Here is a 27,968-nt window from a genome sequence, read left to right as displayed (position 1 = left end):
CCCGAGGTAATGTCAGTGACGTAGTATTTTCGCTACACAAATGGTGTTGGACAGGAATTCCTCTTTACCGTTCTTACCGCTGTTACTTCCATCGACATATATACATAGACATATATACATATATGTGTGTGTGTGTGTGTGTGTGTGTGTGTGTACACGTTAGTGCTCTTTATTCAGAAAACCCTCATGTCACATCTACATTTCAGATTCTGTGTGTGAATGGGTGTATAAGAGACATTAACTTAAAGAACTTTGTAGAAAGGCGCTTTATGAAGTTCAGTCCATTTCCTTGTATTAGTTTACCGGCAGATCTGCCCGATCCAATATGGCGGCGACGTCGACGTACGATTCAGCGCTCAATGCGGTGTCTATGTATATATGTCTATGTCTACGTATATATGTCAATGGTTACTTCGGCGACGCCCCCTGACTATGGTAGCCATGATTAACCAATATTAATCCATATATAAGGCGCATCGGATTATAAGGCGCACTGTCAGCATTTGAGAAAATTGAAGGCTTTTAGGTGCACCTTGTAGTGCGGAAAATACGGTAGTTTGAGTCCATTCAATTTGTCATACCATAACGACCCAACACTGAAAATAAGTGACTTGTAAAGGGAAATGTGAAGGCCCTCTGGAGCTCTCTGAAGAGAGAAGATGCTAATTATCCTTCACCAAGCTTTCATCAATGACAGTTACATTATTGATGACACAATGATTGATGATTACACAACAATGCAAAACACACACACACACACACGTACACACACACGGTCAGCCCAGCTTGCCACTGTGTGAACAATACAACCTTTGTCAGCTCGATAACTTTATGGTCATTGACTCCCATACAGCGGTGCAGTCCCCTCTTCCCAGCCCTATAGGTGTGTTTGCTAGTATCACTGGACTCTGATCTAGAAGTCCGGCATTCATCTAACTGTTTTATTAGAGTACACACAAAACAAACACACAGGACTCAGCAATGGCACCATGTGAGGACAGACATCTGCTCTATGGGTACGTTGTATGCTGTACATGTGTGAAACTACTGCTGGAGCTCTGGATCCATATTTATATTTATATCCCTACAGCATGTGTTTATATGTGTGCTGGCTGCTCGTCTTGCTGTTTGTGCATAATGAGTGAATTCTAGTTAATCCCTTTTATAATTGAAGGTGGCTGATTAGTAGCAGTCTTTATTACATATCATAAATGTCTTTACTGCAACCAAAACATTCAACTGCTTAAATAACCAAGATGAAAACAATATTTACAGAGAGGCTAAAAATAATAATAATAATATAACAATAATAATTGATCAAATATACAATTTATTTTTATGCAAACCTGACACATTATATTACCGTCTAATGTAATAATATAATGATACAGACCTACAATAACTTTGCAACTGGAACACAGGAATAATATGGATAAATGGATTTGTGTTGTTTGCAAATTCATAAATTATTACCAAAAGAGATTTGAGAGCAGCTTATGTGACACACCCACCGATAACCTCCAAGTTCCCCTTTTAAAACATACATTTGCTCGCTTACTGTGTGCTCAAAAGAAACTATTCATGCAGCCGGTGTCAAATCAATACTTTTATTGGTGCTACATGCACACACACACAATTTTTTCCTCAGGTGGTCTAGGTTTGTTTCCCGGGTCTGTCCCTTGGTTCACGACCTCACCAGCCTGTGACAGGGACATCACTGTCTCTCTCTCTGATAACACAGAGCCGCTTAATGTTTAGCCCAAGATCCACACACACACACACACACACACACACACACACACACACACACACACACACACACACACACACACACACACACTCAAAGACACACACACACAGGGAAGCAGAGGGATTACAAAGGTGCAGAGACCCATATGCTGCCCAGGGATGGAGGCGAGAACACTAAATGCAAGAAGGACGCAAGTTAGTACGGACCACGGTGAGAATGATTACTGTTTGTTATTTATTATGTTTAATAACTGTAGCAGGCCACACCTGCTGGCATAATATAGCATTTATTGCCACTGCATCCTCAACTCAGTTGACATCAGTAAAGTGATGGAGTTGAATTCAGTGCTAAAGTGACACTGTTGCTGACTCTTTTTTAGTTTAAGGATAAATCCTTGATTGGCAGTGATGTCACCAGGTTGATTTGGCATTGTTGAATGGCGCCTTTTTCAAGCGCAGAGTGAAAACCTGTTGAGGATTTTCCAAGCCTTTACCCTGCTAAGCTGGGCTATTAGCCTCTTAATCTACATTAGACCCTGTACACTCTGCTGTGCATCCTGTGGACGAGGGACGAAACAGAACTGTGTGAGCTGGAGGGATTTGAATGTGCGGAAGTACAGTAAGATCATGGAAGCTTCTTCTAAAAGGAAAAAAATATGATCTTTAATGATTTTACTACATTTGAACACATATTATGTTTGTTTAAACTGAAGATGATTGTAAAAACAAATGCTGAATGGAACACTGTGTTTTCTTTATAAAGAGAGCAGTAATCATAATCCTAATGTAAACAAACCACCTCTAAAATTCAAAGAGGTCAGAGATTACAAGGTGCTATCACTCCTGGAATAACTCAGTTTCTTTTTAATCAGGGACAAACAATAGGCATTAACCACAGTGGCTAACAGCTACCTAACTCTGTCGAAGATAACAGAGTCAGCCTAGCAACTCCTCTAAGGGTGACTAATTTACATATTTTGTAAAACTGTGAAGACAGTTTGTGTTTTCACAGAGGTTGTGTGTCCCACTGGTCAAGATTGTAACCTCTGCTCTTAACTTTTATTGGCATGTTAGCTGAGTTTAACATTAAATAAGAAAGTAGTTTGCTAAAAGTATTTAAAGAACAATCATACTTTTATTACATTTTGGATATTTAGCAGTTTCCTGTGTGACAGGGTCTGGTGTTGAGGATGAAGCCCCAGCAGAGCCACACGAGAGCGTCTCAGGCCGTCCTCTCTCTGCTGCAGTGCGCCTCTATGTGTACGCGCTGCATGGCTGCCTCTGTGAGGTGGCCTTCACTGCCGTGTGGGACTGGTGCAGCACTCAGGACAGAAGGCTGGCAGGTCACAGCAGCCTGTGGGCGCTGCCTATGTACGCCATTGCGATATACCTCATGGAGAGCCTGAGAAGCCGACTGCTGGCTCAGCAGCACCCACTGCCAGCGCGTCTGCTGGCCTACACCGTGTTCATCTACCTGTGGGAGTTCAGCTGGGGGGCAGGGCTGAGGCTGCTGGGGGCCTGTCCGTGGGACTACTCAGGTTATAGGTACAACCTGGGAGGACTGGTGACTCTGGAGTATGCTATTCCTTGGAGTGTGGCGGCGTTTATAGCAGAGCAGCATGTGATCAGAAACACTCTCAAGATAAGACTGTACAACTGAACTGATATCAGTCTGGAATCATGTGCTTCCAAAAGCAACAACAGAGCATTTAAGGACACTTTTTTTATCATAATTATTTGTTATTTTTGAGTTTTTGACATTTTGATTTGAAAAAGTTGGTGGACCTTTCTGAACTGTGTCATTAAATCTGACAACTTTTCACTCTGTGAGTGTGTTTTTCTCTCAGACTAACATACAACAAAATGTTGACACCACTCTTCAATCTCTAGTTGCATTTAGCCTAAAATCTGAACCTTGGGGTTGATTCTAGATTAATCAGTGGTGGTGCAGCAATGTGAACGTTTTGTCCAGTTTCTACTCACGCATACTACAGACTGTGTTCATTAACTGTCCACCATTGTACTGCCCCCGGGAATTTTCCTCCATAATACTGGTGGCTATTTACATTCCACCTTCAGCTAGCGCCAGCACTGCTTAACAACAGCTGATCGTATTGTGGAGGCTGAGCGTCATCGTCCAGACTCTTCGGGGTTATTATTCTGGGAGGATTTCTAAGTGCTGATCTTCCAAAATATAAACAGTTAATAAAAAAGACCCACTAGAAGGGCAAAAACACTGACCATGGATGGCTACAGAGCTAGCACCAACTTGGACACTGAAACCAAACTGTCATTTTGACAGAGTCTTTATTTTTCACTGATCACCTCCAACTCTGTTTTTAAGAGATATGAGATGTTATTGACCTCATCTAAATCATAGCAGGTAAGGGTTGTCAAACTATAACTTTAGATATTAGATTATTTGAATCAGCTCAACTTTGGACTGTCTAGTCACTGAAACTAAATGTGAATGTACGTTATAAATAGTGTTAACTCTAAAAACAAACACATCTGTGAGTAAAGCAGCAGAAAATCATCTCATATCTAAATGGGAATCTGTGCTGTATGCAACTGAGTTAGTCGTGCAAATTCAAAAATCACATATTATTTCTACATTCTTTAGCATTTCAGTGAACATTTGTAGTCTACATTAGCAACCTTTCTGAAATATCCATAAGCAGATCTTTCGTTCCCTGTAAAGAGGAGGTTTTTGAGGGCAAAAATCAAAAGCAAAGCATCCACTGGAAATCCACCAACTTCTGTGCTGCCCGTCAGTTGTTTATTGCTGCAATCTGTTATCTGTTGCAATTTATTCAATCAAGCTGTGACAGAAGATACTGCAGCTTCCAATCTCATGGGTGGAGGGGTGGGGGGCCTGCAAAACCATTTGACTTAGACAAAAACAATAGCTGCACTCATTATAGGATGACAGTGTCTGTAGTTCTGTGGGAGTATGTGTCACAGCACGCACAGTTTTTCTGGAATACACCCACAGATGTTTTTGATAAAATAAGAATCTGGTTGGCAGGAATATTATCTAGATGACACAGCATCTTGTTGAAACCTGACTTTGGTTTTAGTGAGTGCATTTTTTAGGAGGTAGATAACATTAATGGGAATTTTTGTGTCTTTCTTTATGTAACTTGAAAGTGAAAGTTAAGAGTGTGTGTGACACATATATTTCCACTGTTTGACTGCGTCACACATAATAGTAGATTCAGATTTAAATGAGTGCATGATTTATTTTACTTACTGTATGTGATATTACACAATTTATAATTAGAGTTCTTCTCCCCACCTGCACGGAAACTGTATATTAAATGTGTGTGTGTGTGTGTGTGTGTGTGTGTGTGTGTGTGTGATGCTCAGGGTCTTTTCCGCTCAGGGTTTTGGACCACAAACAGGGCGACGGTCCCTTCATCTCTCTGCCACCGGTACCTACAAAAGAAGAAGCTGTGTTAGCTTATTTTGTGGGGATTTTAGAAATAAAAATAAAAATCTTGGAAAATAGTATCCCTTGTCATTCCTGCCAAATAACATCCTTTAAAAATCTGACTCACTGGGTCTGTTCAGGAATGAGTAAACTGTCTCCGGCAGAAAGAGTGCACTCCTGCTGATTTATAGTTACTTTTGAAGCACCCTCCTGAAAGACAGAGAGAGAAGTGGATGGTTTGAAGAAGACATACAGAAAGTTAGGTTATTACACAGCAGGTCCGACATGAATGCAAGGACATTTAAACAATACAGAGAGACAAGATGGAGAACAAACCATCTGCCAAATCCACACATCACTTTGTCGTACTGATGCCTCTGCCTTCCCAGGTCCAAACAACATTGCCTGTAATTGTCGTAAGAAGAAGCATTATTACCATATTACCATCACCTTCTACAGCACATCACATCTGCTGCTCCTACTCCGTGCTTTGTCCATTCACAATCAAACGCACTCTTTTCATTTATAATGCAATCCAAGTTTAGTCATGGAGAATGTCCACTGGCAGGAAAATGCTGAAATTGCTTTTCCTGGTTCTGATTTTTGACTTTGCTTTACAAAAACATTTCATTATGGCGTTAAAATGACACATTCTGACAGAGGTCAACATTAAAGAGTACAAGCAACAACAAGAATAATGATATCAAACACTGTGTGTACTTTATTCAGCTTATTATGTGTCTATTTATCATAATATATATATATATATTTTTTTTTTTACATTTTTCCAGGTACATTTTAGATCGTTGTTTTAAAGTTGACACTGTCAGACACTGAGAATGTCAACTAGACTCAAGCTTTTCACTACCAGTGCCAATATGATCCCTGCATGTTGCTGCTGAAGCTGGATCAATATTGTATAAAGCCAAAGCTCAAAACTATTAAATAATACCAGAAGAATCCATACAAGAGTTAGAGCTTTGTGCGAAACAAGATGTTATCTGATGAGTCCTCGTACCTCTGTCTCAAACTGAGCTCCGAACATGTCGATGGGCCCACCGTTGGCCAGTGATGGCCTCTGTTTGTCCAGCCAGTCTTTGAAGGAGAAGGGCAACATCACGTTCATGGTGTTCATCTGAAACGGAGGTTCCCTAAAGACTTCATCTGTTCATTGAAAGAGAATCATGACCTTAGGTGGAAAGTTAACAGGGATTAGATTTTAGATTAATCACAGGAAACTCACTCGGATTTGGTTTTCCTGTTTTGAACTGCTTTGTTGCCATGAACCTGCAGAAAAGGTCAACCAACAACAACAAACTTAATTAAAACAAATAACGTGATGACAGGAGACCGTTTATGAATATGTAGATCACAATGAAGGTGTCTTACTCTTTGATTATTGGCACCAATTCAGTTCCGAGATCCTGGCAGTAAAACCATTTCTCAAACAGGATAGCCGTAGTGTTGTCCACGTAGTACCTGAAAGCACCAAAACATACAGAAAAAACATTTGTTGTTTTTGATCCATACCTGTGAGGTGTGTGTGAAGTGTGTGAGGGACATGGAGGGACAATGAATGGACGAACTACAGTTGTTGTAGTGAATAATGTGAAGGTGTCATCAGATGGAACTTTAGAAGAAAAGTCCAGTATATAAAAACATAAAATAAACAATAAAAGCAATTGCCTTCCATTGTGTGTGTGTGTTTGTTTTGTGTTGTTTGTATAGGCATTTAGAAAATGTACAAACTTAAATCTCATGTCCAGGGCTTGGTCTGAAGTTATTTTAGTCAAGTACAGTCGGTTATGTGTCTAAAAGTCTATGAGTAAATGTAATTAACAGACAAGATAGTGAGCAGTTAACAGACTGCCCATAATATAATGTTGATTTTATTGTAACAAAGCACAATTTATTCATTTATTCAACATTTTTACAGAATTGTCTTTTTACAGAAATAAGCCACACAGCTCTGGTGTCTGTCACCTGATCTCAGAACTGCTCTTTGCTTTTGTTTTGTTCTTGAACCCTCTAGGAAGAGAAGAGAAGAGAAGAGAAGAGAAGAGAAGAGAAGAGAAGAGAGTTCACCTCAGGCAGTCGGTCTCAGTCAGCAGCCGTCTCCTCTCCACCACCAGTCCCACAGTGTTGGCCTGTCTCTGGGGGGAGTGGGGGATCCGAGCTGGCAGCAGAAACATCTACAGACAAGGAAGAAACAGAGTAATGATACATTAGAATTTATTTACAATGTAGAACATACAACTATGCAAAAAAAATGTTTAAAACAGTATATTAAAGCACATTAGAGCTCACCTCTCCCTCCTTGATGTGCACATCCTTGTGTTTGCCATTTTCAACCACCTTCAGACACATGTCCCCCTTCAGCTGATAGAACAACTATTTAAAACAGAGAGTGGAAGACAAAAGAAATATTCTCAAGGGGGGATTGATTACATAATAATTAATATGTTACATGTGGCTGTCACCTGACCACTCTTTGAACTTTGCCAAAACAGAAAAGGATGTCAACAGTGGCAGCCAGCCAAAATAATTTCACCAAGTGTTGCAACATTGTGGTGGAGTTTGCCCCCATTAGTGGGGGAAGAGGCCCAATTTAACACGTGATTCGTGGGTAATTGAACGTAGGAATGTGAATGAAATCAAAAGAACTGAGGGCTAAAATAACAGCAGGAATACATTTGAATTAAATTATCTAATGTAGAATCAAGACTGTCTCTTACCTCCTCCCCTTCCTCGATATGATAATCCTTCCTCACATTAGGACCTCCAACAAACATGACATTCAACTGGGAAAAGTGCCTGACAGAAAAAGGAATTAACCACATGGTGTGCTCACTGCATGTCCTCAAATACTCTATATTTCTATCAGCTGATGATCTGCAAAACTGACTATTCATAACAAACATATCTAACAATGTGTCTCACGTGAAAGTCAGATTACTCACATGAGCTTGTTGCACACTGGTGGCAGAAAAGCATTCTGGTTCTCTGCAATCCATTTTTCGACATTCACAGGACTAGGTGCATTGCTCATTTTTGCTGCAGAACTAAGCCTCTCCGACCACTCTGAAGGTCTGACTGCTTTAAACAGTGTCACTGAGACTGAAAGTCCAAAATGCAGAAGTGGGGGAGGAGTTCTGTTTTTCTAGAAAAGGTGAAAGGTTACTGTATAAGTAACAGAGTGGATACCTGCACTGATTCTCTACACCTATAGGAATCCCATGCAACACTCATGAAGTCACACTGATGACAGCCAATGACAGCATACACATTAAGTTAGTCATGTAAAGTAGAAAACCTAATTTGTTTTTATTTTTTAAAAAAAGGACGCAGGTCTTATCTCATAGAGACACTAATGTCAGAACTAGCAATAGAACAAACACAGAAAGGCTTTGAAATACCAGAGAATATTCAATATTTAACTTACCATACATTTTTAGATGTGAACATAGATCACATCAAAGCTCTAATCACAGTTTGATGACAAACACTGGTGACCAAAAACTACACTAACCAAATAAAACTAAATATCATATTTGAACTCAAACATTGGCCTTACAAACATTAATATACCTAAGACAAGAAAAGATAAAATAAGATGCTGCTGCAAAAGAGTCTGACAGCTGTTGAATGAAGGACCTGTGCTAGAGCTTCTTCTCACATGGTGGGAGTAGCAGTCTGTTGCTGAAGGAGCGGTTTAAGGCCTCCACAGTCTCATGCAGGAGGTGAGAGGAGTTGTTCATGATGGAGGTCAGCTTTGCTAACATCCCCCTCTTCCCCTTTTCCTCTGTGGAGTCTGGGAAACAGCTGATTTGTCTGCTGTACTAACATACATACTGTTACATATCTTACCTTACAAAGGCTTTGATGCACAAAATAATGAACTTGGAGATTGCAGATTATACATCATGTGTGCAAAGGTCTAAACTCTGCATTCGACTGTAAGCATCATTCACTGTTTACACTGAAGAAGAATCAAGGCTGACGGTCAAATACATTTATTTGAGGTTACTTCAGACCAGATGTAATCATTTCAACTGTCCACTAGATGAAGCTGTTTAACCTGAAAGAGTTGGACCTTCTGACTAAATCAAATGCTCCATGCTGTACATTTCAATAATTTAATATCAGAATTTCAAAGTTTATCAGTTGCCCAGAAGCGTCTCATTACTGTTTACTGTTCAGATGGTGACAAAGTTATTTCTGAAGGTGTAGATAGTACACAGTAACACAGCAGATAAGAGTCGTCAAAAGTACTGTTACTTTTATACTTTTACTTTCACTTCAGTTTTATATGCAATAGTATCCAAACAGTGAACAGTTAACACACCTGGTTAGTGCTGTTATTTGGTACCACTTTGGTTCTGACAAAAGGTTCCTCTCCTCTGCAAAAGGCGACTCACCACTGCTGTGAACACACAATCACTGTTTTGTTTTTTGTTTTGCTTTTTTGGCAGCTTCATAAAAATATAGTTGTTCCTGTTTGATAGAGAGAGCACGAAACAGAAATAGGCTGAACAGAAATGTGTGCAGTTAGAAAGTAAAACCACAATAAGGAAGAAGCAAAATTAAAATGCTGATGTGAGAAATAAATAAATAATAATAATAAAAACTCACCTTACAGGTTGTTCATTTAAAAGAAAAAAATCTGTAAGACGTCGTCAAAAGAGGCACCGAGTGCCTTTTTTTTCAGTGCTAGTGTTGTATCAAAGTTTATTCTGGCATCATGACAACCACAGTATCTGTGATGTCACCCACAGGTTTCTGAAAATCAGTGTGGTGGCTAGTCCTTCCACTGCCAGCTCAGCTTAATTTCACAACCACGGAGGTTGCTGCTTGGAGAAAACCTTACAGCAGATTACTTTTGACACATTCAAAGTTTTATTTTCAGTAGAAAAATATGTGGGCCCTGAAGTACAAAACACAAGAACAGAACATGCAGCATAACAGCATTGTTGAGAATCAACATTTAATTATTACATTTTTGATATCTCACAAACATTTGGAGCTTTAATCTGCAGATGGAATGTTATTTATATTTCTGACTGGATAGAGTATCATCATCACTGTCGTGGATATTTGGATGTGTATATGTCTGGTACCAAGGCCAAGGCGCAGGAATGAAAACAGAATTTCACACAAAGTAAGGGCTGTGTGTGTGTTTTGCTCTCACTGGTTGTGTATAGTGTAGGATTTTCCTCAAGGCAAAACTCCACTTCTGAATCCCTTTGTCTCTGAAGGCCACATTTGAGCCCATTTTCACTCAACATTCATGTGATAGTCTTCCTGGCTGACAAAACAGGTGGATGTAAATCTCAGCATGTCCAAAATATGCTTTTTAGGTTTGTTTCAGACACTCAAACACTGTTACCAGCTCATATTTTGTGTTATTTTGAATTAAGAATGTCGTACATATCACACTATTCTGAGAAAGCAGGTGGATACAAATATTTGAAAGAAGACTGACATGATACAAATCCACTGAATAATGCATGCACACTTGCAACTTAATTTCCAGAGATCAACAAACCTAATGTTTTTATCAGAATATGCCATTTTGGCTTGACAGTGTGGAGATCAGGTCAATATAACCTTGGATGAAATAACAGGAGGTGCATACAGTCACAGTGAGTTATGCTGAATAACACTATCAGCCCTGAACGCTCGGCAAGGACACTCTAAATCAATCTGTGATAGCAATAAAATGGTGTTATCAGCACATGCTTTATTTTATTGAGTTTGATAGAATGTGTTTGACACTCAACATTGTTTTTTCTACATTTTAAAACACCAACGAGTCCTCAGGAGTAACGACAGATACATTTGAAAATAATCAACATGCTAGGTCTACTGAGTTTTATAAAACATTGATGACTAAACATTCAAAAACTATAAATGTTTGATCATTTCTCATCCACAAAGAACCCACAAGTAACCTTCTGAGCAGACAAGCATACATTAACACAAATAAGACACTTGAAATGCACCCTGTATAGGACTTATTTTCTACAGTAGGAGCCTGAAGAACACAAACCATTGCCCACACTGCAGCACAAATTATTCACAAAGCTATGGCTATGTTTTTTTAAAGTGGTTATGGCAAGGGGCGTCCAAAGATTTTACAGGATGACTGTCTTACCAATTATGTGTTTTACCTTAAGGCCACCATAGAAATGCAAGATGCATATACAATATGTGGCCTGCTATAGTCCTTCATTCCAACAGCTGTCAGACTCTTTAACAGCAGCTTATTATTTTATATTTTCTTGTCTTAGGTACATTAATATATATATTTGTAAGGCCAATGTTTGAGTTCAAATATGCTATTTACTTTTATTTGGTTAGCGTATCCACCAGTGTTTGTCATCAAACTGTGATTAGAACTTTGATGTGATCTATGTTCACATCTAAAAAAAATATGGTTAAGTTAAATTTCTTTTTTGTGTCTATAATCCCCAATTACAGTAAGACAGTGAAGCTGTGTATTGTTTTTAGAAATATAACTTACCTTACCATTATGTAATTATGTTAATTAAGGTTAGTTTTGTGCAATGGTGAACTGTGTGTAATATATTAATATAATATTATATGTATTAATACTGGAGGAGTTTTCTTCTGAAAAACGGAAGTTGTTCTGTGCAGTGGGCTACATTTGCTTCATGTCAGGCTAAGACAACAGCCAATATTGGTTTCTATAAATGTGGCTGGCGTGCTCTCCCAACAAAGTATTACACTTTAGCCTCCATGCTACCTCATATACAAAACACTATGTTCATAAATGTGTCGTATTTTACTACTTCAAACAAACCCGCCAAGTGTAACAAGTGTTGTAACATGTTGCAGACAGTGTTGCTTCGTGTCGGCTCAGCGGCCTCGGCGGTCACGTGATTTAGCGGCGCCCGCCTCCTGACGATGGTTGCTCAGCGTGCTGCACGCAGACGTTGTCTCGACAAACGCCGTTACATTTGTAGTTTTGAATATTTAAAAAAAAGGGCCTAACAGCTATTTAAACGCGCGTTTAGCTGCTAAGCATTAAAAAAAAAATCCTTGTGCGTTTTGTAAATGTATTCGATATGAGTTTTCTTTCAGGACTACGACCTGATGCGTTATCTTATAAGAAGTGATTCCGGTTCAGTGGGAAGGTTTGAACCGCTCTCTGAAAAGTGACCATTGTTGGAATCAGGTCGAGGCTGTTATCATTTCCACTTGCCGACTTTCTTAGTTTTTTTTACGGGTTTACAGCGGGAAAAACAGTGCAAGATTTTTAGAGTGTCATGAAAGAAATGTCAAGGTAAGTCGTGCATGTGGCACATTTCCCGTGTGTGAACATTTGTGTCCGCGCTGAACAGAGTCCTGAAGAATAGGCTAAGAGCTAACGCGAGCTAACTGTCACAACAACCAAACAAGGCCCGCGGCCGCCGCTGGTCGGCTGCTCTGCTTGTTTTGTTGTTGTGTAACTATGGCGTGAATCTGTCTCAACGGAACGAGCCGACTTCACTCGTCGTTTTCGTCCAACAAGACACGAACTCTTCGACGGAGGTGACAGGGAGGCGACTCGTTGGTTAAAGTAATTCTTCCGTAGCGGTCAGCTAACATTTGCTAACTTGCTAAGTTAGCTACATTTGTTAGCGCCACCTTGTTTGCAGCCGCGCGGCTAACGCGCGTTCAGCTCAGGTTGTATCACAGCGATTAAGTCACGTTTAATCTTAGTGAATTAACTCTGCGGTTTTTGAATAACAAACAACCGTGTAGTTATTTCGAGGCTTATTGTATAAGTAATGTAAACGAAGCACATTGCTGTCAGAGTGTGCTAGCCTGTGTTTACACATGGGTTCGCGGCAACAGAGAGCAGAGGGACAGACATTAGTACACACTTTGTCTTTGGCCTTAACTTGCTAACGAATCGTCAAATCACATCTTGTTCATTGTTTAGGCGGCATGAGTAGCCACGACGTGAACACAGATAACGCAGTAACGTGGAGTGTTGTTGTTGTTGTCTAGCTGTCATTAACGTCAATATTGCGTTTCCCTCGCAGCACCATGCCTGGTGGGCAGCAGCAGCCACAGAAACACTATGGCATCACCTCTGCCATTAGCCTCGCACCCCCGCGAGAAATAGACCACCAGTACACCAAGAAGCTCTGTGATGCTATGAAACCTTTTGGGGTGTTTGAAGATGAAGAGGAATTGAACCATAGGTGAGGAAGGAACAGCAAGTGCAATTTCATATGAATCACATTGTGGCAGTCACGTCTACAGTTATAGGACGTACAGACAACAACATGAACACCCTTTTGATATCATGCATTTCTCTGATTGTGTGCCGTGTCGTTGTTGTAACTAAATGTGCGTCTTGATGCTTAAATGCATAATTCCTGAGGATTGTGAATGGATTGTGTCTCCTTTCAGACTTGCAGTTCTTGGGAAGTTGAATAACTTTGTTAAAGAATGGATCGCAGAGATCAGTGAATTAAAGGTAAGCTCTGTGCTGTGAAATGCATTTTGGGTAAAAGCTGTGATTTCTGATGCATTATTCAGTCAGTAATGTCAGCTGACAAATCAGAGACACTAAAGTTTTCTATTGTTGGGCCGTAAAGTGGACAAACACCACGCTGACCTCACCATGTATCCTCCTCTCCTCCACAGAACCTTCCACCATCAGCTATAAGCTGCGTTGGAGGCAAGATATTTACATTTGGGTCATACAGACTCGGAGTGCACACAAAAGGTATGACTTGTTGATGCTTAAGTATAGTAGTCATTCATGCAGTATATGCCGGAAAGTTGTCTGACAACATTGCACAACAAAAAGAGCAAAGCGAGACAGAGGTGACATTACTACTACACAGCACTCGACCCGACCTGAGCAGGCATTGTTTTTGAAAAGCTCACTTTACTCTAACCACACTAAAGCACACAGCTTGCATTGTCATATTCCTCTGCTATTGAGTGTTTTTGAAAAGACTAGTTTTGGTGTCCGAAAGCCAGGTAAACACTAGCTTACTATACCGGAGGTATCGGTGTGAATGTGGTCTCCTTTATGTAAACACAACAGGTGAGGTGAAAAAGGTAAAAGATATTTTTGGAAAACATACAACGGGATAAAACACAGCTGTGTTTGTATTAGAAGAAAATAATTTAAAATGTATATTTTCATCAAACCATGCAGTGTTTACCATTTAAGGATAATCTAAATTGATAATGATGCTGGTGGTGATTGATTGTTTTGTCCATTGATGGCTATCAGCTATATAACTCCTGACCAATGTTCAGTTCTGTGTTTATAACAGCCTGCTGTGAAGCAACCTAAGGCAAACTGATTTGTGATCATGCACTGTTCAGATAAAATGTTATTCGACATTTGTCAATAAATCAAACATGAAAACTGCCCATGATGAATTATTTACCACTAAACCAGTTGAGTTGTTGTGTTGTGAGCTAAGTTAACTGCAGAGGTGACAGTGGAAAGCAGCTAAAGTTTCAGTTCACAGTATGGGCAGAGATTACAAGTGAAGGCTTTTGTTAAATTGGGTTTAAAACTGTATTTAAAGTTGTGTATTATACTGGAGCTAAAGGGAGTTGAGACTCTGTTAAAGATGCACAAGCATCAGTGTAGAGTTGATTTGGTTTCAGGACAGCAGATTTTTCCCCCTGCCTTTTACTGGGTTCACTTAAGGTCATCGGAGTCAAATCCAGCTCTGATGTGTAGTTTAACTTGTTTAAAAATGTTGACTTGCACAACATTTTTTAGGTTGGGCTTGTCCAAAGCAGGGCCAGGATTTACAGCTGGACACTCAAACTAAATAGTGTTCAAAAGTTACTGCACTTCACTTCAGCTGCTCCTATTTGTTTTATCACATGAACTCTCTTTAGCTTGGAATGCAGTTACTTTGTTCTGTGTACTTATCAGATCGTGACAGAAGTCATCAAACATTGAACCTACTGGGCAACACAGATTACAATTACTACTGTTTCTTCCAGGGGCTGATATTGATGCCTTATGTGTGGCTCCACGCCATGTAGAAAGAAGTGACTTTTTCCAGTCTTTCTTTGAGAAGTTGAAACAGCATGAAGAGATCAAAGATCTGAGGGTAAGTCTCTGTGGCATTCTGTCATTAAAGCACATGATAGCTCACTAACTTTTAGATAGATATTTATACACTTCTATGACAGAAGTCCCACACTTCTCAGAGCATTTAGAGGCTAACCACCATGTTGGCCATTCCCCAATGAATCAGGCTCCTGTTTCATCCCTGGGCAATGTAAAGGTTTACAGTGAGAAAGGTGCAAGAGCAACACACTGCTTGCATCACTGCTCCTGGGGGAGAACACTCCCTCTCTCGCTCCAGGAGAGCTGTACTGGGAATGCAGAACTATTCCTAACCTTGGTCCAGATTGCTGGATTACATATGTGTGTTCTGTAAGTTGACTTTGGCTAGGTAGAGGAATAAAAAGGCACTTTACCAGTGAGTAATAATGTAGCAACTCACAACTGATGAGCAATACCCAGGAGCATTCCTGTGGTGTTGTCATGTCTGCTGGTAACGACATTAATTTCGTGTGTGTGTGTGTGTGTGTGTGTGTGTGTGTGTGTGTGTGTATTCATTAACATCAGTACACATTTAAAAAGTGTGTACACCACTTTTAGTGTGATTGTTGTGACAGTACATTCTGTTTAAATAAAACAACCAGATTGGCTTCTATTTGTTGAAGCATTTAATAATAAAATTCTTGTTGATCTTGGCAAAAATGTGTAGTCATGTTTTCTGAGTGCACTGTCTGAATAATCCTGTGTTTCTTGGGTGATCATTTAGTTAAATGCTGAATGTCTGTATTTCCATAAACATCCATAAAAGATAATGTTGGAATGATTACTCTACATGTTGTAGTCTAAAAGCTCTTGACCCTGATTTCCACCTCATTTGATGTTAGTTTGGTGTTGAGTTCAGTCAGTGATGACGTCAGTCAGCCATGTGACTTCACCTTGTCTCAGATTTGTTGGTGACGTTGTCTTTTTTGTGCTTTCTTAAGGCTGTCGAGGACGCTTTTGTACCCGTGATAAAATTCAAATTTGATGGAATAGAGGTAAGTGACTTTGATTTGCCTACTTAACAAAATACACACCACTAAGAATATAATTCCATAATTGACCCAGTTTTTCTAGATGTTGTGTTTGTAGTGTTAAGCATTGTTAGGGCTGAGGATTACTTCGCTTCAGATGTAAAAGCCGTGCCGAGAAGTGTTTTGATTTCCTTTTAACTTTAACAGAAAATGTGACAGAAAACAGGTTTTCTCAGGTAGGAAACACATGAGTCGGTTAGTATCAAAACAAAACCACTTTCCAAGTATCAGGCTAAATTTGAAACCTCTGCACATGTTGTAGTCTGAATTTGAAGTGTTTTGACTTGGAATGGGTTTTCAAAATAAAACACTTAAATTGATCAATAAATATTGGCTGGTCTTGCTATGCCATACTGGCTCCTGTCTACATATTCATCACCAAAGAAAAGCTGTCGGTTGTCCCATGTTTGGCTCTGAGAACCACCAAGTCCAGCTACCCTGGACAGGATGGCACTTGTAGTTTACTGATATGTAGTTTGTACTGTTTCATCGTGACTTTACTGTTTCTGTCTCGGTCTGGGTAGATTGACCTGCTTTTTGCCAGACTGGCCTTACAGTCCATTCCAGACAACCTGGACCTGAGGGGAGACTCCATCCTGAGAAACTTGGACATTCGATGTATCCGCAGCCTTAATGGTATGCTACATGACTTCTGTTAGGTTACATACATACGATAGCTTATAGTAATATAGTGTACATTACATATGCAGGCAGCCAGTTGTGCTGTGTGTATGGATCTAAACAACAGATGTATGGTTTCATCTGAAACTTGAACCTTCTCTTACGGGGAATTTTCTGTGAGAGCATAATATGTTTCTCAGTGTTTTAGGTTTCTCGTCTTCTCTTACAGGCTGTCGAGTGACTGATGAAATTTTGTACCTGGTGCCAAACAAAGAGAACTTCAGGCTGACACTGAGAGCCATCAAACTGTGGGCAAAACGTAAGTGGGCACAAATGTTCTTGTAAATGTTCGATGCACTTTTTCATTTACTTTTTGTATGTCTGCCTTTCTTGTATCCACGGCTCATATTTTGTATAATATATAGAAGTACTCTGATAAAAACAAATCTGTCTGAGGAATAAAGATCTTTACATCCTACATGTGTCCTCCCAGTTTAGTATCTACTCAAAACCAACACTGTGTTCATGTTTTGCATAACACCAGTCACTGCCTGATCATTATGCGTCCTACTCCTGCAGGTCGTGGGATCTACTCCAACATGCTGGGGTTTCTGGGTGGAGTGTCATGGGCCATGCTGGTGGCCAGGACCTGCCAGCTTTACCCTAACGCTGTGGCTGCCACGCTGGTCCACAAGTTTTTCTTGGTGTTTTCCAAATGGTGAGAATTGAGCTCTTGCTGCTCTGACTTCATATTTGTGCTGTTCCACTTGATGGCAGTATTTCACAGCCGTGTGCAAAGTCGGATGTATTTCACAATTTGACATTTCCATCATGCAGGGAGTGGCCAAATCCTGTGCTATTGAAACAGCCAGAGGACAGTAATCTGAATTTACCTGTGTGGGATCCTAGAGTGAGTATGATGATGGTGCTTTACCTCCACATGTCTTTAATGTTGCTATGTGTATTTGTGTGCACAGGAAACATTATCTGAACAGAGCTAAACTGCTGAGCTGTGAAAAGTTTGCTTTTAAAGTTAGCTCATCAGATGGAGTATTCTCTTATTTCATTGTCTCCTCTGTCCTCATGTGACCCGGATATTGATCGGGTCCCCTATATGAGTTCCAAAGCCCTTAACTGTGCTCGGAGGAGGCCTCCCAGAGCAGCTCGGAGCAAGGAAGACTTCCCACGTGGACGTCTTTTATCAGACATACACACCCGTTCAATAAAAACTCATTAGCAAGTAAATAACACAACAGATCTGACGTTTGTGTTTAAATCACATCAGTACAGCACTGCAGTCAGAAACCTGTGTGGACAGATGGATAACAGTACTGTGTGCAGTCAATATATTCAGGACACGTTTTGAAGTTCTTTTCATTGGCCAGCTTTGATATTTGTTTTGACTTAAGTTTTGCTTTTCTTGTTTGTTTTTTTATAATAATAATAATCTTAAATTATCCCAAACTAATTGCTCTTTAGCCTTAATGAAAAACATACTAGCTGTTGTAACTGCTGTGTCATGTTTGTGGTGTCCCTTCAGCAATAAACACGTTTTAATTATCTATTGGTGTCGTTTTCGTTCAGTCACAGTACGGCCAACAATCACCATGCATTTAGATCTATAAATTCCCAAATGTTTAGGCAGCTTGAATTATTTCTGTGTGCTCCGATACATTCTCATAATGATGAAGACTGTTTGAAACATTTCCAAACAAAATATGCAGAAACAAATAATTGCATGGCAAAGGCTTTGCTGCTGGCAGAAATGGCTTAAAAGCCATATGTCCAACAGCTCTTCAAAATACAGTATGTTCACCACCGTTTGGTGGTGAAAGGGCATTCTTTCTCACATAGTCTCCCTTTTTTAATGGAGAAAGGTTGGACAACATTGACTGGCATCTGGTTTAAAACCGCTTAAGAATGTGCAACCTGTTTACAAGTTTAACTGGTTTGATGCATCTGTACACTAGTCTAACTACAAGTCTGTTTTGTGTGTTGATGCGTGTCATGTAGTTCAAGGCTCAGTGTGCACATGTAATATTTTAAATCAGTTTTGTCACGTTGGAGAACATAAAAAATGAATGGCACAAACGTGGTGACACTGACATTTATTATCAATGCTAAAGCTATGTCACAGCCGCAGATGTGATCCAGCTGTGCAACCTTCGTGAGTGGCTGACAAATCACTTGATGCGATGTTTGAGAGGGAAGGACGTCTCCTTTCACAATGCGTGCTTTGTCCTGTCTCACGTCACTTTGAGGAAAACATGCAAATGAGGGAAACATGCAGCAGTAAAGTAAATTGGGATGTACCCTGTGGGATGGTGCCATCAGGTTTATGATGGCTTTCGGTGCGTGTGTGTGGGTGTAAAGGCACCCTACTCTCAGTTCGGTGGGTGGAGTGTGTTGACAGGTGAAGCCGCTCATTTGTGCTGTAAAATCAAATTCAGTCCCTGTTTTTTTTTTTTTTTTTTTTTTTTTTTTTTTTTTTTTGTGTTTTGTTTTGTTTTGTCTTTTTTAGGTTAACCCGTCTGACAGATACCACCTGATGCCCATCATCACGCCTGCCTATCCCCAGCAGAATTCCACGTACAATGTCTCCACGTCAACACGAACCATCATGAGCGAGGAGTTCAAATACGGTACGACTAAAACAACAACAAAATGTAACATCTGTTCATCCGATTCAAGTTCTTAAACTGATCTTTGTGAAATGGTAATGGTATATTTGTCTACTGACTAACACAATTCTTACAGGGCTAACTGTAGGTAACAAATGAATGAGACTCCACGTTAGTTGACATTTTATGTCACTTTGAATGTTTATCTAAGCCCAATATGTTTTTGTCCCACGGCGTGAACAGGCCTCAGTGTCACAGACGAGATCCTTCAAGGAAAAGCAGAATGGTCCAAACTCTTTGAGCCACCCAACTTCTTCCAGAAGTACAAGTACGTGATGCCTTTGTTACATAATTGTGACCAACCAAACACAGCAAATAAAACCTGCAGAGCTGGGTGTTTCTCAAATATATACACACGGGTAACAAATTAGTATCTTAGTGAGGTGCCGTGCCTCCAACATGCCACCAGAACAGCTTCAGTACGCCTGGCTTTGATTCTACAAGTCTGTCCTATAATATCCACTCTACACGACTGTCTACACACGCTTTCAGTCTGATCGCGTCCTGAGTTGACCTGCTTGAGGAAGACTTGCTCTTCTGTTTTTCCTCACATATCACAATAATGCACGAGCATCACACTAAAATTTCCAGACCTTATTTACTGACATCTTTCCCACAGATCTGAATGTAAATGTCACGTTAGTCACTGTTCCTACAGAAACACGAGCCAGTCGAGCGGTTCTTGTCACTTTGTGTGCATTTCTTGATTGGATGCACTTGTGTGGAAGCATCTGCATCTCCACTCATTTATACAGGCTTTTCCTTTAATTTGATTTGTCACCTGTTTCTGTGATAATTATGAGTTCCTTGCTTAGAACTAAGATCAAGTAGTGAATTTCCCTGTTGTGGGATCAGTAAAGTATAATCTAATTTAATCAATAAATCAATAAAGTATAATCAAATTTAATCTAATCAGTTCTTCATAATGCATGTTGTATGTATTTGGTTTACAAGTATTAGTAGTATAGTTTAAAAATCAATCATGTAAGGCTTTGTGGAGCCAGGTTTTGGCAGGCCATACATACATTTGTGCAGTTGAAACTAAAAAACCTGATGGTGTAAGATTTTTTTTTTTTTTTTTTTTTTCCAACCAACCTATTGTTTTCACTTTTTGGGTATGGGTGGATTTGAGTCATCTTAACTGTGGTCAGTAGTTTGGTCGACTCATTTTGTTTATGAAAGTTCCTCCCACACTGAGTTTCTGTTTTGTGCTGCAGGCATTACATCGTTCTGACTGCCAGTGCGTCCACAGAAGAAAACCACTTAGAATGGTGAGTGTCGAAGAACTGGGTTGCCAGTAGGTCCTGTAAGGTGAAATCATATAAAACCGCCATCGCTCGCCGCTTCATTGTGTTTAAATTGCATCAGTACACTTTGACTCAAGCTAAATGGTGTGCTGTGAATTTCTTTGAATGTATACACCACTAGAAGAAGAACTCATGCCGCCGAGAAACTGTACTGCCATCCCCTGAAGAGGACTCTTTATCAAGCACCTCTGCTCTGATGTTTTCCCCTCAGGATCGGGCTGGTGGAGTCAAAGATCCGTGTTCTGGTGGGAAACCTTGAGAGGAACGAGTACATCACCCTTGCTCATGTCAACCCCCAGTCCTTCCCTGGGTCCAAAGAGAACCGCAATGAGTGAGTCCAGTTCATGTATACAAACCGCTCCGTGAGTTAACAGTTAATCGTTACCTTCAGACCTTTTTATATGGTCACTCAGCAAGTGTTTCTCCTTGAGTAATTGGAACAAGTTGTCTGTTGAACCAGTCAGTGAGTCATGTTAGGCAGGCACATGGAACAAATCAGCCGAATGCAGCTTTAAAAGTGTGCATGCTTTACTTCAGTGACTTGGTCTAGCATCACAAGCGTGTTCAAGCTACCGTGTGTGTTTGTGGAACAGGAACGACTTTGTGTCCATGTGGTTCATCGGGATCATCTTCAAGAAAGTGGAGAACGCAGAGAGTGTCAACATCGACCTGACGTATGACATCCAGTCCTTCACAGACACTGGTAGGTCACACCATAGCCCCCCTCGGTTGGTGGTCATGGAACAAGCTGGTAAACATTTACTGGTATACTGTCCACCTACACTGAGAGTGAAGGAATTAAAATGACTAAACTCAGGGCTCAGATTAATAATCACATTTCAGATAAATCCACATGTACCAGAACTATTTCTGCTGGTTTGCTTTGTTGGTCACCACAAAATGAATCACATTAATATTGCACTTTCACTTCTAATCACATTGCAATTTACATTTCCTTTCCTTTTTTTTTTTTTGGGCCAGTGACATTTTTACAATCTGTATGAGACACTTTTTACTTTAGTACTTTATTAAAAATGTCATGGAGTTACTTTAAAAGCTTTTTTAGTAAATTGAAATAGACTTTTTATTTCAAATGTGAGTGGAGGTTTTAAAGTCATAGTTCAGGTCATTGGAAGTGTGGTTGTCTGCTGTGGATGTGGCAGTTTTTCTGTTGCTTAAAGTATTTGAAAATATTCATTCAGCAAAGTCGAGTGTTGAAGCATCAGAACTAAAAGAAATGTCCAGCAGTCACTCTGACATGAAGAAGCCTGTTCTGTGTCAAAAATGAGTGAGCCTCTACACGCTATGTTCTCTGCAGTGTACCGACAAGCCAACAACATCAACATGCTGAAGGATGGGATGAAGATTGAAGCAACACACGTGAAGAAGAAGCAGCTCCATCAGTACCTTCCTCCTGAACTGGTGCAGAAGAAGAAGAGGGTGAGATGTCTTTCTCTCCAAAGCCTGAATCGGTTTAAACATATCACAGTTATCGTCTTAATATTCGTCCTCTCTGTCTATTGTCTGTTAATTCCCCCCTTTTCTTCTTCTTTGGTGCAGAGCATAGCTGAGTTGAACCGGAGCTCTAAGCGGATCTCTCTGGACAGCAGTCATCTGGACAGCTCCAGAGACACAGACTCAGGGACTCCCTTCAGCTCCCCAACCAGCAAACCCTCCAAGCCTGTGACTGACACAGATGACAGGTAGGACACACCTCAGCACGTCCACTGCAGCTCCTTTTGTATTTGCATGTTTCTAAATGATGCACGACAACACGGTGCTGACAAAATGTGAATGTTCTTCTTTGTTTTGCAGCGTCAGCCCTCCCAAGCAACTTTTCGTAGAGAGCTCTCCGGCACCCAGCACAGCAGCCAGTGCGACACCCAGCGCAGCACCCAGCGCGACACCCGCCGTGGCACCCAGCGCAGCACCCAGCGCAGCACCCAGTGCAACACCAGCTCCTCAAGACCAGGGCATGTCCATCCCTGTCATTGGCTCAAGTGAGTCATTTTTCCAGTGACTATTACAACAACACTATTTAAGTATGGCAAAGTAAAGTCACTTTAGTTTCTGGGATATGATTAATACTTTGTCATTGCATAACTCAGTCATTACCCAGCCTGTGAATCTAATTTCTGTCTTCTCATTCTGCAGAGCCTCCAGGTAAAGTGAAGCCTCCCTCCCCACCAGCCAGCAGCTCCATCACCACAGTGCTGAGCGGGGATGTGACGCCCAACACCGCCAGCAGCCCCAGAGAGGAGCCCAACGGCCTGGAGGACTCAGTTAACGGAGCTCCTGCCAAGAGACCACACTCACCTACAGAAGAGGACCTGGCCAAGAGGCACAAAGACTCAGAGGTAACAGACTAGTATGAAGGATCATTGCAGGGAAACAGCTGAGCACCTGTGACAGTTGCATTTGTAGCTGTAGAGAATGGTCACAGAGAAAAATGCTTTTCTGTTTTTTTCCACAAATAATTTCACCTTTTCAGATGCCTCATACAGGTGCACCAATCCTTACATTGCTGCAGTGGATATGGTGCAAAAAAACATCCTGCAGGCCAATCATAAGTGACATGATGAACTGGCTTTAATGAGTTGTCATGGGAAACATCAAGTCTGAAGGACTGTAAGTCGAGCATAGAGGCTGTAACTGTGTGTTTAGGGAAGATTAAAAAAATAAATGATACAAGTTTGTAACTCAGGAAGCATTTTTCAATGTGACTTTAAATTCACTGACGTGGTTATTTATTTATTTATTTATTTATTTATTTATAATTTTCACTGTCACAGGTGCTCAGTTGTTTTTTTCAGTGCCTTCATATTCTCAGGTCAGGTGTTTAAAGAATCTATTAGGTACTGTTAGATGAAATGGCATGAAACTCATTCAAAGTGGAAGTTGTGACTTGATCATTTCTTTGCTGCAGGCGTCCAGTGACGACGCTACATTCAAAGAGCCATATCCACCATCCTCTGACCTGCACGCGCACGGAGAAGGACCCAATACTGTACGTATTATTTACTCTGCGTCTGTTCACTTCAGTCAGACAAACACGAGCAGCATTTTTACTTTTTGTCCGTCTCCACCGTTTAGACTCCCCTTTCTGGATCAAAGGCTAAGCCCATTCCAACCATTGATACCTCAAGAACACAGGTAACACCTTTGTCAATCGTTAGCTCTGTTTTAAACCTGAATAGTTTGATTGAATGACTTTGTCTACGTGGTGAACCTCAATGATTTAAAATCCATAACATCTCCGTCTCCTCCCTCAGAGACTTCCCAGCATGGAGCTGCCAGACGCCTCCTCGCCTCTCCCAGCCAGCAACAGCTGTCGTGTCGTGAAAAATTCCATTAAACTGGCCCTCAACCGCCACAAGTAACTATTTTCACCAGCACCATTGCAGCAAACTGCTGGTTTTATTTAATGTTTTTCTAACGTTATGTCTGTTCAATTTAATGTAGCATCACACCTCCCAAGCCCCCAGTGTTTGAGGGCACCATGGCCACTGACACGCCTCCTGCCAGTGAAGAAAAGGGCATGTCCATTCCTGTTATCGGCTCCAGTGAGTGTTCAGCTTAGTGCCGATTTGTTTATTTTGTTAAGAAAGCTGTGACTAAGAATATTGAGTGAGGTTTTATTTCTCAAAAAACTTGAACAAAGTCAGAATCATGTGCCAAAATATTCACTGTTCTCGTCTCCTCTTTCTTTCTAGAACACGTGGTATCCAAACACACGGCGCCCTCCGTTGGCAGCTCCATCCCAACATTAGTGAGCCGAGGAGCCGACCCACTGAACGGAGCCGCCTCCAAGAGACCACTCTCCCCCTCTCTGGAGGAGCAGGCCAAGAGGCTTAAAGAAACGGAGAAGGCCAGAATCCACATAGCTTGAAGACACCAACTATAGACTGGATTCATACATAACACAGAGGTGGGGCTTTACAATTAAGTCAAACACAGAGAAGATGACTTCACACAGGGAACAGGGAGTGTGTTCAGGTCAGTCAATCTCAAGTGTGTGAAGCAGCAGGATGGGACACCTCACCTCAAATCTTCAGAGTTTATAGATTTGCCAGTGGATAGGTGATTTGGTCAAACCAGATGTTGTCAGCTCCCTTCGTCACGCTCGCAGCCAGAGGGCATTTAACACAACAGTCACGGAGATATCTGACATGAGAACTCAAGCGACAGTCTTTTTTTTTTTTTTTTTTTTAACGCGTCTTCTCCCTCCGTGTTTAAAAATGTTCACAGTACAAATGGAAATGTGCTGTTTTTTCTTTTCATTTTCCCTTTTTTTTTTCCAGTCGACACATTTTAAAACAGCCCGGAACATTTATCGACGCTTGCTACACACACTTTCGGTGTATGCTGATTTCTTTTCTTTTCATTTCTTTTCTTTTCTCCCAAACAGAAACCTGTACAGTAAATGTTGATGTACATAACCTTTTTTGTCTTAAAAAAAAAAGCAAAAGATCACTGTTCAGTCTTTTGATCATTCTATTGTAGTTTTATCTAAAAATGAAAAAAAAAAAAAGTTTAAAAAATTGTAATTTTTTTTTGTTTGTTTTGTTTTTCTCTATTGCTTGTGCCCCCAAAAAATAGTGTCTAGCCCTGGATATTTTTTCTAAACACTGTATAGGTTTGGATACAGTTGCAGGGAGGCTTTATTGAGGGTTTGTTTGGATATGACGGAGATCACCACCTCAGTTCTTTGGACCACCACGACTACCCAAAGAAGACCACAGGTTGGTATCGGGCTTGCAGTGTGTAGGTGATGCTAGACGCGGTAAGAGCACCCTCACAACAGCAAGGAAACGTGCATTTTCTGGAAGTGATCTGTATCAGTAATTGCTTAATTCTCAGAAAAGGAATGGTACAGAACATCAGAGGAGAACCATATCAAAACGCTACGCTAATCCTTCATTCAGTGTAGCTTCAGTGTCACACCTATTGTTCGTCTTGGATTAAAGAAAAGTTCAAGTTTTCTGCTTACTTTTCATTGTGTGTTTAAGCCGTAGATGTCAGATAGGTGTGCGGGTTACACAAAACAAGTGAACGCTGGACAGTTCAGACATGTCACAACAAACGTACCTGTGATTCACAGATTGTCGGACCTTAAACCCTGTAGTCCATCAGGAGGGCTAAACAATAACAACATCAGAAAGAAATAGGTCAGGATACCGCTTGACCCCCACCCCCACCCCTACCAGTTCACCGTGGTCCATTTGTTCGAAGCCCCAGTCCCAGTTGTTTTTCGTGTCCACGTCCATGAAAGATTTTGTGGTGCTTAGTGGAAAAAAAAATGTTTCGAAGCTTTTTGACAAGTTGCGCTGGTTTGTGTGTGTGTGCATGCGTATATGGTTGACTGTGTGTGAGCGTGCATGCATAGATGGTTGTGTTTACGTGTTGGAGAGAGACAGAATTCCCTTCGTTTTGGGTGTTAACCCTCTGCGCCTCCTGTGGAGGTTCTTAAAAACAGGCATCTCCTGGGGCCACGGGTGGGGGTGGGGGTCAGGAGACAACTTTTTTCCCTTTCCTGCCCGACCCTCCATCTTTCTGGTCTGAAGCTGCGTGTGATTTCAGCACAGAAGATAAACTGTATGCATACAACAAAGTTTAAAGTGATGCTGGCGAGGCGCCCTCTTCTTCGGAGCAGGTAGAGAGTTGGGACACGGGCTGTCTTTTTTCCAGCATCAGTCCCCCCCCCCCAACGAAATGTACAGAGAACAGTTTTTTCAAAAGGCATATTCGTCATTATTGGGGGTTTTCTTATCACTTTATTTATATTTGCATATTTGTACCATGTGATCTTTTTTTTTTTAATAGCATTCATAGCAGGTAGGTCTCTTTTGAATGAAATCTGCACCACTCTGTTTCAGACAACTCATGTTTTGCTGTTTGAAAACATTTAACAATACAGGTCATTTAGATGTTTGTTTCTAAAATGTATTGAAAGGGTATTTTTGTATGTGTTTATCACTTCCTTTAAATGAATCTGTACACCCATTAAACCCCTAAAAACTATATTTGTGTGTATGTGTGTTTTGTTATATTGATACATTTGTTGTTGATGGTTAACGCGTCATTAGGAAAGCCATGCTGGCAGCAACGGGGGACATTTTATCTAACCTACAGTTTACTCACAACAAGGATGGTGACAGAAATGACAACAGAGCAGCATCTTGTGCCAGGTTTGTTCTGTCAGTAACTGTTTTGAAGGTGAAAAATCTCAAAATGAGAAAGTAACTTTATTTTTTCTTATCCTCAAGCTCATTAATATTCAAGTATCTAGAGAAGTAACATGGGACAGTCATAACATAAGTTAGCTGTTGGTTTCACCTATTTTCATATGACCTAGGTCATCTCACTTTGTACCTCTCGTGTATTACGACTGCACTCAAGTCACAAAGTGAAAATGAATACTTGCTGATCTTTGGAAAAACCCAGAGACCCTCTTCTAAAGCTGTGACTAGCTGTCCTATCAGCTTGCTGGAAATGACGTACTGCTTTTTTGTTTGTTTTTCTTTTTTCTTTTTTTCTTTTAAATATACATTTTGGCAATTGATTTCTTTGTATGTGCAGATGGCTGAAAAGATTGATACCGCAATCATATCTAACAAACACAAAGCTGCAGCCTGCAGCTGGTTAGCTTAGCAAAGCTAGAGACATGGGGAAATAGCTGACATAGTTCTGTCTAAAGGTCACAAGAATCCACCTGCCTGCATCTCCAAAACACACCAATTCAAACGTCATACGTTATTTCTTTAACCCGTGTAGAAACCAAAGCGTAAAAGCCACATATTGCTGGTTTACAGGGGGGTTATGGGCAGAACTGTTTGTTGGCTGGGTGCAGTGGCTCTGCAGGTCGCCTGGTAAATGCTCACAGTAAAGAGTAAAAGGCTGTCGCTTTTAGGTTTTTGTCATCATCAAACATGATAATTAGTGACCTGTAGAGGTGTTTGAAGGCTACCTGTTTCCCATTTGCATTCTTTATGCTAAGCTAAGCTAACCAGCTGCTGGCTCCAGCAACATATTCTAAGAGAT

At 40.7% G+C, this 27,968-nt stretch overlaps 3 protein-coding genes across 8 annotated transcripts; 2 read left to right on the top strand and 1 right to left on the bottom strand.

Annotated features, from left to right (window-relative positions):
- Positions 1-126: 126 nt before the first annotated feature.
- Positions 127-9,609, bottom strand: haao (3-hydroxyanthranilate 3,4-dioxygenase). 2 transcript variants are annotated; one of them, XM_027278411.1, is made up of 11 exons: positions 8,143-8,327; positions 7,918-7,996; positions 7,490-7,573; positions 7,268-7,374; positions 6,572-6,661; positions 6,426-6,469; positions 6,201-6,346; positions 5,519-5,587; positions 5,310-5,392; positions 5,072-5,187; positions 127-152 (listed from the first exon to the last, which is right to left on the bottom strand). In XM_027278411.1, exons 1-10 carry the CDS (start codon positions 8,229-8,231, stop codon positions 5,115-5,117), a joined length of 864 nt encoding a protein of 287 aa, XP_027134212.1. In that variant the 5' UTR covers positions 8,232-8,327; the 3' UTR covers positions 127-152; positions 5,072-5,114. The 2 variants fall into 2 exon arrangements, with proteins under 2 accessions (XP_027134212.1, XP_019118937.1); XM_019263392.2 differs by lacking the exon at positions 127-152 and adding an exon at positions 9,528-9,609 and having other exon boundaries at positions 4,972-5,187; positions 8,143-8,342.
- On the top strand, positions 992-4,834 carry LOC104925917 (transmembrane protein 229B). 2 transcript variants are annotated; one of them, XM_027278412.1, is made up of 2 exons: positions 992-1,016; positions 2,925-4,834. In XM_027278412.1, the coding sequence occupies exons 1-2, from the start codon at positions 1,013-1,015 to the stop codon at positions 3,407-3,409; spliced, it is 489 nt and encodes a 162-aa protein (XP_027134213.1). In that variant the 5' UTR covers positions 992-1,012; the 3' UTR covers positions 3,410-4,834. The 2 variants fall into 2 exon arrangements, with proteins under 2 accessions (XP_027134213.1, XP_019118939.2); XM_019263394.2 differs by lacking the exon at positions 992-1,016 and adding an exon at positions 1,311-1,960.
- Positions 9,610-12,060: 2,451 nt separating the features above from the next.
- papolg (poly(A) polymerase gamma) lies at positions 12,061-26,948 on the top strand. Of its 4 annotated transcripts, XM_010739641.3 has the most exons (24): positions 12,064-12,488; positions 13,234-13,395; positions 13,607-13,673; positions 13,844-13,925; positions 15,179-15,288; positions 16,229-16,282; positions 16,843-16,954; positions 17,169-17,258; positions 17,519-17,657; positions 17,777-17,849; positions 19,461-19,581; positions 19,804-19,888; positions 20,838-20,891; positions 21,139-21,258; positions 21,521-21,630; positions 22,246-22,367; positions 22,488-22,630; positions 22,743-22,927; positions 23,082-23,284; positions 23,854-23,934; positions 24,021-24,080; positions 24,200-24,303; positions 24,390-24,490; positions 24,641-26,948. In XM_010739641.3, the coding sequence occupies exons 1-24, from the start codon at positions 12,472-12,474 to the stop codon at positions 24,814-24,816; spliced, it is 2,571 nt and encodes an 856-aa protein (XP_010737943.2). In that variant the 5' UTR covers positions 12,064-12,471; the 3' UTR covers positions 24,817-26,948. The 4 variants fall into 4 exon arrangements, with proteins under 4 accessions (XP_010737944.1, XP_027134211.1, XP_019118936.1 ...); XM_027278410.1 differs by lacking the exons at positions 19,461-19,581; positions 19,804-19,888; positions 20,838-20,891; ... (9 more) ...; positions 24,390-24,490; positions 24,641-26,948 and adding an exon at positions 18,040-18,501 and having other exon boundaries at positions 12,062-12,488; XM_019263391.2 differs by lacking the exons at positions 19,461-19,581; positions 19,804-19,888; positions 20,838-20,891; ... (9 more) ...; positions 24,390-24,490; positions 24,641-26,948 and having other exon boundaries at positions 12,062-12,488; positions 17,777-18,501.
- The last annotated feature ends 1,020 nt before the right edge of the window (positions 26,949-27,968 follow it).

The sequence above is a fragment of the Larimichthys crocea genome, chromosome III, assembly GCF_000972845.2.
Source record: "Larimichthys crocea isolate SSNF chromosome III, L_crocea_2.0, whole genome shotgun sequence".
In the NCBI taxonomy this organism is placed as follows: domain Eukaryota; kingdom Metazoa; phylum Chordata; class Actinopteri; family Sciaenidae; genus Larimichthys; species Larimichthys crocea.
This window is presented reverse-complemented; position numbering and strand designations above follow the sequence as displayed.

What these genes read in the sequence shown, in the direction of transcription:
- LOC104925917 (XM_019263394.2), top strand. Translation starts at nt 1,909, where the DNA reads ATGGAGGCGAGAACACTAAATGCAAGAAGGACGCAAGTTAGTACGGAC. An exon ending in GCAAGTTAGTACGGACCACG is followed by an intron (nt 1,961 to 2,924) that starts GTGAGAATGATT and finishes CCTGTGTGACAG; the next exon opens with GGTCTGGTGTTGAGGATGAA.
- haao (XM_019263392.2), bottom strand. Translation starts at nt 8,231, where the DNA reads ATGAGCAATGCACCTAGTCCTGTGAATGTCGAAAAATGGATTGCAGAG. An exon ending in ATATCGAGGAAGGGGAGGAG is followed by an intron (nt 7,574 to 7,917) that starts GTAAGAGACAGT and finishes TGTTTTAAATAG; the next exon opens with TTGTTCTATCAGCTGAAGGG. An exon ending in CTCATTCCTGAACAGACCCA is followed by an intron (nt 5,188 to 5,309) that starts GTGAGTCAGATT and finishes CTTCTTTTGTAG; the next exon opens with GTACCGGTGGCAGAGAGATG.
- papolg (XM_010739641.3), top strand. An exon ending in GAAGAGGAATTGAACCATAG is followed by an intron (nt 13,396 to 13,606) that starts GTGAGGAAGGAA and finishes GTCTCCTTTCAG; the next exon opens with ACTTGCAGTTCTTGGGAAGT. An exon ending in TGGTGCAGAAGAAGAAGAGG is followed by an intron (nt 22,368 to 22,487) that starts GTGAGATGTCTT and finishes TCTTTGGTGCAG; the next exon opens with AGCATAGCTGAGTTGAACCG.